This window comes from Rissa tridactyla, chromosome 1 (genome assembly GCF_028500815.1).
Source record: "Rissa tridactyla isolate bRisTri1 chromosome 1, bRisTri1.patW.cur.20221130, whole genome shotgun sequence".
Taxonomy (NCBI): domain Eukaryota; kingdom Metazoa; phylum Chordata; class Aves; order Charadriiformes; family Laridae; genus Rissa; species Rissa tridactyla.
The window spans coordinates 156,562,418-156,576,030 of record NC_071466.1 but is presented as its reverse complement, the minus strand read 5'-3'; the positions used below and the strand labels follow the sequence as shown (position 1 = coordinate 156,576,030).

General features: G+C 36.4%; 1 protein-coding gene across 2 annotated transcripts in view; it reads right to left on the bottom strand.

The window, feature by feature from the left end:
* KDM7A (lysine demethylase 7A) overlaps positions 1-13,613 on the bottom strand; it is a 72,566-nt gene that overhangs the window by 34,750 nt on the left and 24,203 nt on the right. For both annotated transcript variants that reach the window (XM_054188771.1, XM_054188772.1), the window contains exons 2-7: positions 10,286-10,371; positions 4,441-4,558; positions 3,467-3,627; positions 1,374-1,515; positions 921-1,107; positions 77-239 (exon numbers count right to left, since the gene is read on the bottom strand). In XM_054188771.1, coding sequence (XP_054044746.1) covers positions 77-239; positions 921-1,107; positions 1,374-1,515; positions 3,467-3,627; positions 4,441-4,558; positions 10,286-10,371 — 857 coding nt within the window. The remainder of the gene's footprint in view (positions 1-76; positions 240-920; positions 1,108-1,373; positions 1,516-3,466; positions 3,628-4,440; positions 4,559-10,285; positions 10,372-13,613) is intronic.

The following is a 13,613-nucleotide window of genomic DNA, read 5'->3' as shown; positions in this document are numbered from 1 at the left end:
GGAGAAAACAAATGTTGATAGCGCAATCCTGCATGATTAAACACGCTAAGTCCTAGTAGTAAGGGGAAAATCTTACCTGTTGGAACAAATAAAGTGTGTCCTTGCTTCACAACACATTTGTAACATTTGTCAACTTTGTCCCCAAAATATACTTCGCTCTGGGTGACGGATGAACTCCAAGATTCATACAGAGCCAAATTTTCATCAGTGGGCTTAATCAAATAGAAGATCTTCTCACCCTATTAAACAAAGATATCAAATAAATAAATCAATCAGTGTCCTCCTGGAGACATACTACAACCTCTGAGTCATTCCTAATAAAGTATCAGATTGATCTAAATGTTAAGTATTTCGTATTTCCACTACAGAGCGTTGCGGCTTCCTAGCCCCTGTGTTTCACAACTGTAGTTGACCAAAAATCTTAGTCAATAGTACACCAACCAGTTGGTGTCTTATCATGTAAAAGAAGTAAACAAACAAAAACTTTTAATTGAAGTATAAAAAATTCCAGCTTTTATAAACAATTTATGGACAAGTGCACACATGCTAAATGAGAAAACAAGATGAAACCACTTTGCTTCTTCTATGATGTATATACATGGTCAAAGTTTGTGAGAAGAATAAAAAGTTGAGTATGTCAATGATTTTCATTCAATTCAATTTTTTATACTAAAACCTCACTATATGACCTACCAGTCTACTAAAATGATCAGTCAACCAATTATAGCCTAGAAGAAGTCAACAAGAGCATTCTAAAATAAAAACATAAAAATGCAACACCAACCATCAGTAATTCACTTTCAATCTCTTCCCCCGGCTTTTTAAGCACAAAATTTCAAACAAGTGATAACGCCATGGCAGAAAGCTACACACTGAATAAACTTTGTTTCACACAGTCATAAATCAAGAAGCCTACATACCCAGAGAACATGGTACCAAACTGATGTTCCTCCAAAATCGATATGAAAATCAGTATAGCTGTCCTGGACACCCATCAAGCAATACTTCTGAACAAAAGGCTTAGGGAAGACAGAATCATCTGGCCAGTAATTTTCCACCCATGAAAGCTTTCTGGCAATATCTGGTACTTCGACTAATTCAGACATCCTTTTAAAACAAACAAACAAGAACCATAAGTATAATCAAGAGTAAGAATACCTCTTTTTAAATGACAGCTTTAAATTTTTGATTCCTGATAAGTTATTACTTATGAATTAGCAAAAATGTTTTATACCCACATTACATCACAGTAGCTGTCTACATAAAATATGCAGCCTCCTATCTTTCCCATTATAGACATTATATTCCTACACATACAGTTCAACTTAGTGAAAATCATTTCCTACATTCAAGGAATTTAAGTCAATACTCACTTTGTGTCTGAGAATTCCAGGCTGATCACATTCAATACTTTTGGTCGGTCAGGATTTGTGAAATATTTAATATAATTATGGAGCTTCATTTTACTGTCTGCTTGTCTTGCTACATCTATTACATCTATCACTTTGTCACCACCTGTGAAAAACAGGATGACTTTCTTAAACCTTTTGCAGATAAAAACAGCCCATTAAGGTGTTTAAAAGATATTCAACTTTATTTCAGCCTTTATCAAAACATTTCTGCACAAAAACTCCACTACTGTCAGTATTCTCTTGTAACCGAGACAGCCCAGTATAAAACAACTTTTTATTAGGTCTAACTTTAATCGCTATAATCAGCTAAGAACAGAACTGAAAACACTCTAAAAATAAATTCTCTTTCCTGTGGTTAACCATAAAGAAAAAGCAGTATAGAATGACAGCAACTGGTTTAAAAACAAAATTGGGTTTGTGGCTGCAACTGGAAAGACTAGCACAGAGAAAGTTATCATGGCAGATCTATTCCTCACTCTTCCTATTAATCATCACCACAGCGCTTGAATGTTTAACAAAAGGACCACTGAGAATTCTTTACAAATAATAAATCCTACTACTCACAGCTTGTAATTCTGAGCAAACTGCACTAAACTTGTGCCATAATTGGTAAGTCTTTTAACATGAAAAACTAAGCAGGTAATCCTTCACAAACATTTTACAAGCCCACCCGCACCCTCCTTACATACATGCATAACTTTTAAGTACACAGTAATTTTGTTGCATAATTGTCATGAATGTGCTTCATTTCTGAAGACAACAAGGAATGGTTTACATATCATGTATTTTAAAGTGATACACCTGTAGAACTAGACATGCAAGAAACAACTTTTAGGCAAGAGAAAGGACTAACAACAACATTGTAACAGTAATTGTTTATGTTCATTTAGTTATACAAGGGTCAAATTTGACAATTAATTTTGGAATGCTGAAATATATCTAGATGTACATTATAAACATCATTACTTTAAAATTGCAAGTTATTATCATCTTGATAAATTCCAGTTGGAATAGTATTTATTCTGTTTTCTTATTTTTAATTTCAATAACAGAAAGGTAAATCTGTGGCATTCCAAATTTTTTCCTAAATTGGAGAACCTAGCAGGTCAAAATATACATATGAGAATGAGAAGACCAAGTTTCTGTCCAAATCTGAAGAGACAGTATTCCAAAAGGAAAGGCTCAGAAGTATCAAAATGATAATTACACTGTAAAGCTGAACACATTTCTGCTTATAACCATCATAATGGTAACAACATTCCACATACTACATATTTCCTCTGTTCTGGTGCTATTGTAAAACGCTAACGAATGGAAAACCTACTTTCAGCACATATCATTATATTCAGTCATCACAAGAACACAGGCAAGGCCATATACAGACTTCTCAACTGTACTATATGTTACAGGAAATGTCATGCTGCGATCGGCTCAGCCTTTATTTCTCTGTACTGCACACTTACATGATGTTGAAACAATTGCAGACCGTTAAAGAGATCTGATCAGAAAGAAATAAATGGTCGTTGGGAAGCTCTAGCTCTCCCACCAAAGGAAGCCAAGGTGGGAAATTTTCCAGGAAGAAACATTTAATTCAGAAATGCCAATTTACTGAGCTCAAAACATTAAGTTTTGCGATATCCTAACCAATGATTAAACTTTATTGATCATAAGAGTGATTAATTCAATTCCCACAAAGAGAGCAATCTCAAAAGTCATTATATTTTACTGGTTTACAACACATAGCAGAAAAATACCCCAGCATTTCATGTTTAGCTGGCACCAAAATTTACACGTTTGTAAGTTGAAAAGTAAGGCTGTACTCCTACCACATATCTACCATATATTAAAGCAAAACCAAAACCAAAACAAAAAGTAATTAAAAAACCACCACCCCCACCCTCCCCCCAAAAAATTTAATTTTACTCTCTGCTAGCCTTCTGGTTAGAAGTAATTCAATTTAGAATATATATTTAGCACCCTGGAAGTTCTTATAATCATGCAAATAGTTATTTTACAGACAGGATCATTTGTAAGTACTCCAGAGTGACTCTTACCCACATAGCGTTCCACATCTAAAACAGAGAAAGTTGGTGGAGGAAGTCTGAGCCCCAGACCATCTAACTTAGGAACCATAATAGGAACATCAAACCCATGTTTCTCCAAGTATCTTTGTGTCAGCTGGCTTCCATGCATTTTCAAAATGACTTCATCAGCACTGGTGGAAAGAAATAATGGAATATTAGAGGAAAAGCATCCTCCAAGCACCACTGAAAAAATAAGTATTTCACAGTTTGGAGGAGGACCAGATGGAAATGGCTACATTGGAATCCAAAAGAAGTGAACCCAGTACTATTGTATTAAGCATTTAACCAAGAGACAAAGAAAACAGCCCAAACCACCAAGCAAATATTTACTTTCACGCATAATCTGGGAACTCACAGTCTTTCTATATGACTGAACACAGTAATTTAAGAGGATGGGGAAAAGGAATTCTCATAGGCAGCTCAGGATGGAAGTAAAACCATGTTTCTCCACTTCACTCTAAAGCTCTCAAGAATGGATAGTCTACCAGCTCATAGGGATAGACTACTAGCTCATATGAATGTTCTATGTTATTCAGAATTAAACTGAGGACTATTCCAGGGCTAGAGGAATAAACAGACAATATTCTGACAGATCAGGCACAAAAAAGAAAAACAAAACACAACCACTTGTGCTACTGCCCCCACTCCCTCACAAAAACAAACAAGCAAAACCCCAAATACCCAAAACTCCCACACCACCCTGCAGCAGTCCTGACAGACAATATATTCCAGTACAAAACTGAACAGAAGAAGCTACTGCATGAAAAGGCAAATGCATCCATTTGAAACAGCGATGGGGCAGGGGGGGATTCTAACGGAGGAGGAAGTCATCCTTGACCTTCGTTTTCTGAAGCAGCGAAATGCTAGTCACCTCCTCCAAGACACACTCAGCCAACAACGTTTCTCTATTCTTTTCACTGAAATGCATAAGTAAGCTTCTGTACCTTGGGAAAGAGCGAGCCCGCAGCTGTTTAACGAAGGTCCGTGTTCCAGCCTGCACCGGTTTGGAGCCATCATCCAACTCTGTGTAGTCATGTCTGTGCCAGTTCCTCCTCTTTTTCACTGTAAATTTCAGAATTAAACTTTGAATTAGTTAAATCAGATGGCTCAGATTAGCAGTCATCCCATCAGTGAGCCAGACATGCCTCCACCACATTACTATGATGAACAAACCTTATTGCTTATGCAGGTGACACTCTACCTATCTGCAACAAACAAAATCTTCGGGACACCTGACAGTAATCTTCTATACTTCTACAGCTCCTTCTATGTGAGAACCTCAGTGCACATTATACACAACAATTTAACACTCCATATCCAGTGCAGCACAAGCAAAGAGCAGCAGCATGAAAGTTGTCCAAATCTAAAAAGTCAGCAACAAAACTAGAAATAGGATTTTAAGTTCCTCAAGCTCAGACTTTTTTTTTTTTTTAATAAAAAGAATCATATCTCTTCAAGATCCACAGACTTCATTTTATGTACTAACACAGAATTAACAGGACCTAATCCCATTGTGCTATCTCACCATATCAGCATACACATATCCAGCCTGCTAATATTACTACTATTCACTAACATATGCCGTTTGAGACCAACCCACCTTTCTTTTATCCATTGCTTATGTCTCCGTAACAGTTTCGGGCGTAAACTGTTTTGGGCAGGTGTTATCTTTACTACGCAAGCACAACACATATAACACAAACATTGCACCCCGAAAGAATCAATTTCTGAGATGTTCAAAACTTTAATGCACTGTTATAACATATGAATAAAGAACAAAGGATAAATTAATGTTCTACTACAATTTCAAGAATCTGAAACTCAATTGCATTTTTAACAATTCCCTATACTTAAAGGGCCGAGAAAAATGAAAAAATAGACACTCATAAAAACTGTTATTTTGGTCTCCCCATGACAAATGACAGATACAGAAATGAGAAAAAACACACCTATTTTCACAGAACCATAGAATGGTTTAGTTTAAAAGGAACCTTAAAGATCACCTAGTTCAACCTCCCTGCCATGGGCAGGGACATCTTTCACTAGACCAGGTTGCTCAAAGCCCCATCCAGCCTGACCTTGAACACTTTCAGTGATGAGGTTCTCTGGGCAACTAGTGAGACCAGATCTATAATTTAATTAATAGTAAGCAGAAACTTAGTTACATCTGCTGAGGAAACCACAGAAGAGGGAAAAGCTATTGTTACTTGTCAACACAAATGGTGTTTTACAGGCATATACAAAGCAGCCTGCAATGCAAATACAACACCCAGCTAAGCAACTGTATTAATACAAATTTGAACTTTAGGAAAGAGCTCATCCTTAAATTTACCAAAGTCATGATGCACCCAAAATCTAAAAAAACTGCCAGCATTACTGAAAACACAGCTAACAGTAACAGGAAGCTAAGGATTTCAGATGAAAAAAAAAAAAAAAAGAGTAGCTTCTAAAAAGGAAAAAAAATGCCGCTTCTCCAGAAAAAACAGTTGGTTATATAGGAATAACTGACATCTTATAGTCATTACACATAAGAGGTAAATGATTCCTATTGATAATCTGTTTCCTACAGAAGTGACAAAATGTAGCCTTTAGAAGACATTTAAGAGAATAAACTGACATTTATAGCTATTTGCTAACCTGAAAACCAGTGCTGAAGAGCCTGCTTAATGAGCCAACTATCCAAATACAGTAAAACTTCATGAATAATGAAGCCAGGTTTATTAAGTTTTCAAAGCTATTTTCTCAATCATAAATAATAATACAAGAAATTAGTGGCTAATACTAATTTGCAATAGCGTAGTTTCTCATAAATTCACTGCTGTTATAACAACTCATTAAAATTGTAGGATGATGCATCTGCTTAAGAGATTTTATAGCACAAAACCAACTTTTAAAAAGCTGGCTTTACAACACTTAAGAACTAGAAATTAATGTCATTCTTTTGCTTTACTTAGTACTTGGCAATGTACATCATCCTTCTACAGGTAAGAGAAACCTGGAGAACAGAAAACAGCAATGAAAAGTTTTTCCGCTTATATATATCTCTTAATGCTAGGGCTTTTATAACCCCTTAAGACATTACAATAACCGTTGCAAGAAAAATAATTTAACTGAATGGATCCTCACGCTCAAATTAAAACAAAAAAAACCTAAACAACTTCATAAGTTGAAATGCACATATAACACCTCCCCCACCCAATCACTCCAAACTACTGGAAGCAACTAGTATTCACCCTTGCTGGTCCTGAAAACTGAGGCACAACCCACTACGACAACCCTAAAAATACACACACTAAAAATACACTAGACTAGGGAGAAAAGGAAAGGAGTGTGATGGAAGTTTTCATGAAAACTAAGCAGAAAGCTATTTTTAAATTACATTCCTTATGCACTCAAAACAATGGGCCAATAACTGTACCTACTTTAGGCAAACACTATTCCCTGCCTTCTCACACTACTAGTCTGTTTGCCTCAGAGGTCACATGCTAGACTTCAAATGGGGACCATCAAGAGGTATACATCTGGACAATGAGCCTCAGGTCTTGGAAGTGGTCCTTTAGGTGGTTCCCAGTGACCAAAAAGGCAAGAGAAATGTTAGCATAGGAAGACTGAAAAAATTTTGAGAAGCATACAGTGAATCATAGAATACCACTTCTAAGGCTTGGTACATCATCCCAAATTGTCAGCTCAGATCAAACACCACCATTACTACCACAGTCAAAGAAAAAAAAAAAAAAAAAAAAAAAAAAAACAAAAACCACAAACACAAAAACACAACCAACCAGGCAGGAGAGTATTTACCAAATTTGAGAAGGTAAAACCAGATCAAGAACGTAATGTCCTGACAACCACAGTCTTGTTAACGTTTATTGTACCTCATGCTCTCTTTAAGCTCTGGATTCTAGAGTCTGGTGACAAATCTGATTCCCAGCATTCATGCAGATAGAGCATTTTCAGACTTAAGGATCACCGAGAAAACTTTGAAAATAGCGAAGTATAATATGAAGACTCTAAACCAAATAAGCTAAGAAAACTCCATAGTCTATTGCTATTTTTTAATACTGCCCTTTTTTAAATTATTTAGGATTTTAGAATTATTTAGCATTTTACACACGTCTGCTTACTAGAGTTCTTGTAAAATTGTTGTTCTTCCAAATAAAGAAGAGGATTTATTTTGTTTGAAATATAAGAAGAAATTGATAGGTTAATTTGATCTTCACATCTACTATGAAGTAGCTTTCTTTTCATTATTGGAACTTTTACATAACTGATTTTGTAGGATACTGTCTTGGTTCCAGCAGGGATAGGGTTACTTTTCACACGGAGCTGGGACCAGACACAGCCAGGACCTAAACCAGCCAAAAGGGCTCAGGATATAGCTGGAATCGTTGCTCATTGCTGCTCTTGCTCGTTGCTCGGGAGCAGGCTGAGCTTTCCGGGTCCTGGTTGGTGAGCAGTTGTACATTAATCGTGTTTTGCGATTTCTTTTTCAGTTTTGTTGTTGATGATGTTTTCCCCTTTCCTTTGCTATTCTGTTAAACTGCCTTTATCTCAACCCAGGAGTTTTGCCTTGCTCTTCCAATTCTCTCCCCATCCTGCAGAAGGGGAAGGTTGCGTGGGACGGGGCGGGGGGGGAGTGGGAGCAAATGGCTGCCTAGTAGTATGTGTTTCTTGCATATTTTTAGTTAATTTTTTGCACTACATGATTTGATTAGACAGGATTATATACACAAGTGCCTGCTGAAATCACAGATATACTTGCCCTCTTAAATCAAACAGATGAATTTTTGTCTCTTTCAAAATTCTTTTAGAAGCAGGTATTTTAGAATACAAAGCTGTAAATAAAAATGCCTTTTTTTTTTTTACTTACATACATAATTTCATATGATTGAAGCTCTCTGGAGCATTGCTGCAACACTTGAAGTCATGAGACATTATCAGTCTCTCTAAACACTAAAGGTAAGTAGAGCCCAAACCACAAACCATCACAGATTTGATTCTGACAGCTTAGCTGAGGAAAATTAATAAAATTACAGGTGAAGACATATTTCAACATATCACCTCATCTTGGGTTGATAAGTGACATGTCTGAAGCTTCTACTAAATCTAGATGATCTACTTACTTGAGGCAATATAAAGTAATAAGGATAATTTTTACCATAGATTCTTGGTTTTTTGAAAAGACTTCCAACACAAAAATCATTGTTATCTCACTGTCAAATTGCTGTAGGTGAGACCGAGCTCGCATTAGAGCTAGCAGACTCTGCATTACAGGAAAGGTTATCACAGGCATCATGGTGAAGCATACTAGTTCTCACAAATGAAGAAAAGAAGTTTTCAAATTTACTAGCTTATTATTTTAAAAATCTGATATGATCCCACTCTGCTCCTCCTCCTAGTCCCTCTATTTCACATAAAAACCAGTCAGAAAGTGGGTAAAGAAATGGCAGTTATTTCTATTCTGATTTACAGGAGTGACATGCAGATTTTTAACTGAAAATGACAACTGGAATACTAAAAACTACAAGCATGTAAAACAGCATTTATCTTACCTTTTAGCCCTTAACATAAAAGTAGCTAACCCTGAACTCATACTATACAAGACACATATCATGCAACATACATTACATCAGTAATTACATACATCAGTAAGTGATGCTTTATCACTTTGTTCATATTCCAGAAGACCGCCAGAGAGAGTGCAATGGTTTTAAACTTATTTCTAAATGCTAAAGTAAATTCAGCTTTGAAAAGATTCTAGATCTTAAGTCACTGCTGACTATAAATCATTATGTGGTCTTCAAGGGGGAAAAAAAATAGGAAAAAAAAAGAAAAAAAAAGACCAACATTAGAAAACACAAATGACCATGACTTAGTGCTTGGAGGTTAAAGACACACAGTGCATATAAACTTTTCTCAGGTCTGAACACAGAAACTTAATTCATTGTTGGAAAGGTGAAATTCATTTTTACTTTGTTTCCTTTTGGGAACAGAAATCATGGGGAAAATCTAGGGAGGTGGATAAAGCAGTATCCCTTCAGTAGTTACTGAAACACAAAACCTGTTTTCTTCAGAATTGCTATGTTATCATCTTTCCACTGCAGATCACTACAGCACATTTATCTACTGAAAGGAGGACCAAAGAAGAGGTCTCTCTTGCTACTCTGTTTCACAGTCTCTTCTAGCAGCTCATAAAATTGCATGAGGAACTTGGTGGAAACTTGTTCATAAATCAGAAACCTGAAATTCAGAGCTGTGTAACTCTCAAGGACATAAATAGAAAAAAAAAAACCCAACAAACACACCAAAACCCACAGGAAGTTCATATTCCAGATTTCACTGGACTGTCGTGGCATATAGCTACAATGATCAAGAAAGGTACAACAGCTAACTCATACGTTTTTGCAAAGTTGCCTTCCTAGGCAAATATAGGAACCTTAAGCCATCTTTTGAATTTACTTTTTTTTTTTAAACGATAATTCCCTAATTTTAATTCTCTCACTCTCTGTCAAGTCCAGATTGTTTTCTTTTAGCTCTGTGCACTTTGATTTCTCTAATCAAAGCGGTGGTTTTTATCTTATTATATCTGCATCTCCAGACCAAGGAACCTTTCAGGATGGGTTTGGTTTGTGGGTTTTTTTATCAGCTCAGACTTAGTCATGTAGAACGAGTACCTTCTAAATAATCAAACTCATCTTGAATGTTCTTATGAACAGTCTTTTTCAATTGTACATGGAGAGAAAACAGACTGAAAGTGTAAAATAAAAAATTTTAATAACCCATACTTACTTAGAGAAGGTCCATGCAGAATTGCACAGTTGGGACAATGGTATAGATCAATGTCAACAGCATGGTGTTCCTCTACCCCAACACAGCTGTAATAATATTTTTAAAATGTTAATGAGAATACATGCAAGATTTATTTTTCAAGCTAAAAAAAAAAAAAAACCCACAAAAAAAAGCTTGAAGTCTTTACTAGAACATGCTTACTCTACAAAGTGTAATACCAAATTATCTCAACTGCTGGGTGATCACATAAGTTTTGAGTAATAATTTGTTTATCACTGAACAAAGAATGCCATTTAAAAAAAAACCAAACACAACCAAACAAGGAACAACTCATAAAAAGAAAATAAGAATCAATTTTCCTTAAAAATGAGTCCACAATATACACCATTACCCCTCATCCCCCCAAAGAGCTTTGATCCTAATTACAGGAAACAGTTCATGTAAAATCATTCAAGCAACTTTCCTTATAAAAGTTATGATTTCAAAAAAAAATCTGAAGTCTATGTGCTGTCAATTTAGAGAGGACATCATGGATTTTTTTCTTGTTTTTTTCTTTCCATTTTCTTCTGCAAAAAGAACATAACAGACTCCTACCCCCAAGGCAAATCAATGCAGAATACTTTCATATTCTTCCTGAAATCTTTATATACTACTAGTACTAGCTATGCAAGTTACACAAGTAACCAAACAAATCACTTTGTAGAAGTGTTTTTGTTTTAAAATAACAACAAGTATTCCAAAGAGCACTCGAGAGATGTAACATTTTCCCGGTCCACATTTTTTCCCTGATAAAACAGTCGAAGTGGGATTAAGTTGAAGATCTTTGTAACAGTCATGACAAAACATCTACACTGCTGTATATCTAAATAACAATTCTAAAGCCAAAATGAAGTACATTTTCTTAGAAGTTGAAACACGAGAGGTTAATTGGAGAACTTGAACACTACTCCGTTCAGGTAACCCGTTTCATATTAAAAGTGTAATGACAGCTTAAACACCGAAGCTTTGAAATGACCCAGCTACAAGAAGTCTTTTCCCTAGCAGCCTAGTGCCAAAACTGCTGATACGCTCCAGTAAGTGTCAGTACGTGCTGCCAGAACAATATACTAAACAGTCTAGCATTCAGAGCACACCAATGAGCAAATAAAATCTGAAACTGAAGAGCACCTCCCATGTAACTATCAACAAGAATTACACTGTTGTGAATTCTCTGTAAACAGATTCAAGCTGGTTCTTCTACTTTGCCATTCACTACATACCACATGAAATTTAAAAATTATATCACTTTTTTATATACATACTATTTTAAAATCTAAACACAAAACTCAGCTGCCACAGTTCATCACAATTCTTGCAATATTTAGTATCTGTTTTAAGACCCCAACTACACAGATTGTTACTACATGAAAAGTCAGCTGACATAAACAAAAAGGAAGGCAGAAGCAGTCTTTAAAAATGCATGTCCCTTTTCCTTCTGCTTGTGTTCCCTCTCTTTTTATAGAATAGATGAGTGACTCATAATTCTATGTATTATAAGAAAACTTTTTAAAAATGTACATTCTAAAAGCCCCAAATGAGAAGACCGATTTTATACATCCTCAGGAATCCCATTATAGAATCATAGAATGGTTTGGGTTGGAAGGGACCTTAAAGATCATCTAGTTCCACCCTGGTTCCACTAGACCAGGCTGCTCAAAGCCCCATCCAGCCTCCCCTTGAACACTTCCAGGGATGGGGCATCCACAACTTCCCTGGGCAACCTGCTCCAGTGTCTCACCACCCTCACAGTAAAGAATTTTTTCCTAATATCTAATCTAAATCTCCCCTCTTTCAATTTAAAACCATTACCCCTTGTCCTACTACACTCCCTGATAAAGAGTCCCTCCCCATCTTTCCTGTAGGCCCCTTTTAGGTACTGGAAGGCTGCTATAAGGTCTCCCTGGAGCCTTCTCTTCTCCAGGCTGAACAACCCCACCTCTCTCAGCCTGTCCTCACAGGAGAGGTGCTCCAGCCTTCTGATCATTTACACGACCCTCCTCTGGACTCACTTCAACAGGTCCATGTCCTTCTTATGTTGAGGGCTTCCAGAGCTGGATGCAGTACTCCAGGTGGGGTCTCATGAGAGCGGAGTTAGAGGGGCAGAACCACCTCTCAACCTGCTAGCCACAGTTCTTTTGATGCAGCCCAGGATGTGGTTAGCTAAATTTCTGATTTTTGAGCAGCTGAAGATATTTATGTTGGAATGTATCTTGATAAAGTTAGCACAATTATTCAATGAAACGCAGCACTCCATGGAAAACTTCACTTATTCCCTTTCATTTTTCTTGGTGTTTATCTGATACATCCATCATCACCCCAATCAGATTATCCTGATGACTAACAGTAAGAACTTTGTACCAAAGTATAGTAAAAGTACCTCCAAGCTTTGAACAGTTGTTTGTCATGTTCTGTTTAAGACTGTTAATTTTATTGTCTCTTGTAGAATGTTACAGATAACAGAATTTCTCCTTTATTTTCAAGATCAGTATTAAACTCCTTCTCAGACTTGATTAATTCCATAATCTTTCTTGAAGGCACATGGGGCTTTGTGTACACAGACCACAGGCGACATTGGAATGGTATTAGAGTAGCTGGAACAGTTATTCAATAAAGAAAGCAAACATTTTTGGTCTACTATTTAGAATCTAAACTGAGAACTAACTGGAACGGCAAAACACTAACTGGGAGATACTGGAAGTGCATCTATTAGCAGATACCTAACTGATACAAAGAGCAAATGAGGCGCCAGCACCTGCAAGAACAAGCATTGCCAAGGATGCCACAGAGCACATCAATCACACACAGCACCATTACAAGTCACTTTGCTTTCTCCAACATATACAGATGAATCTGACATTAATCATTCTGGCTACTAGCGAGCAATCAATTACTGTGGTAAAGTGCAACTTCAGACCTCAAGCATCAAAGCAAGGTCACCAAGAGGTAACAGAGAGCCTGGAAAGCATTAACATACTCAAACACAGTAACACTCCCAATTCACTGATGTTTTCCTGAATGAAATATCATTATTATCCTTCACCTCACCATCCATTTGGGTTGAAATGTTTTTAGTATATATTACCTAGTTTCTGAATTGTTCATCTCCTGCAGGGAGGCTGTAGACTAATCCTCAGAAATGGTGAAAAGTTCATGGTATTACCAAAAAATAAAAAAAATTATAACAATAATTTAAAAAAAAACTGTAGAAGGCTATGCAAAAATGCATCTCTAAGTCTGTTCATGAAGGTAGAAGGCCTGAACAGACCCAATTTTACTTGAAATGGTTCTA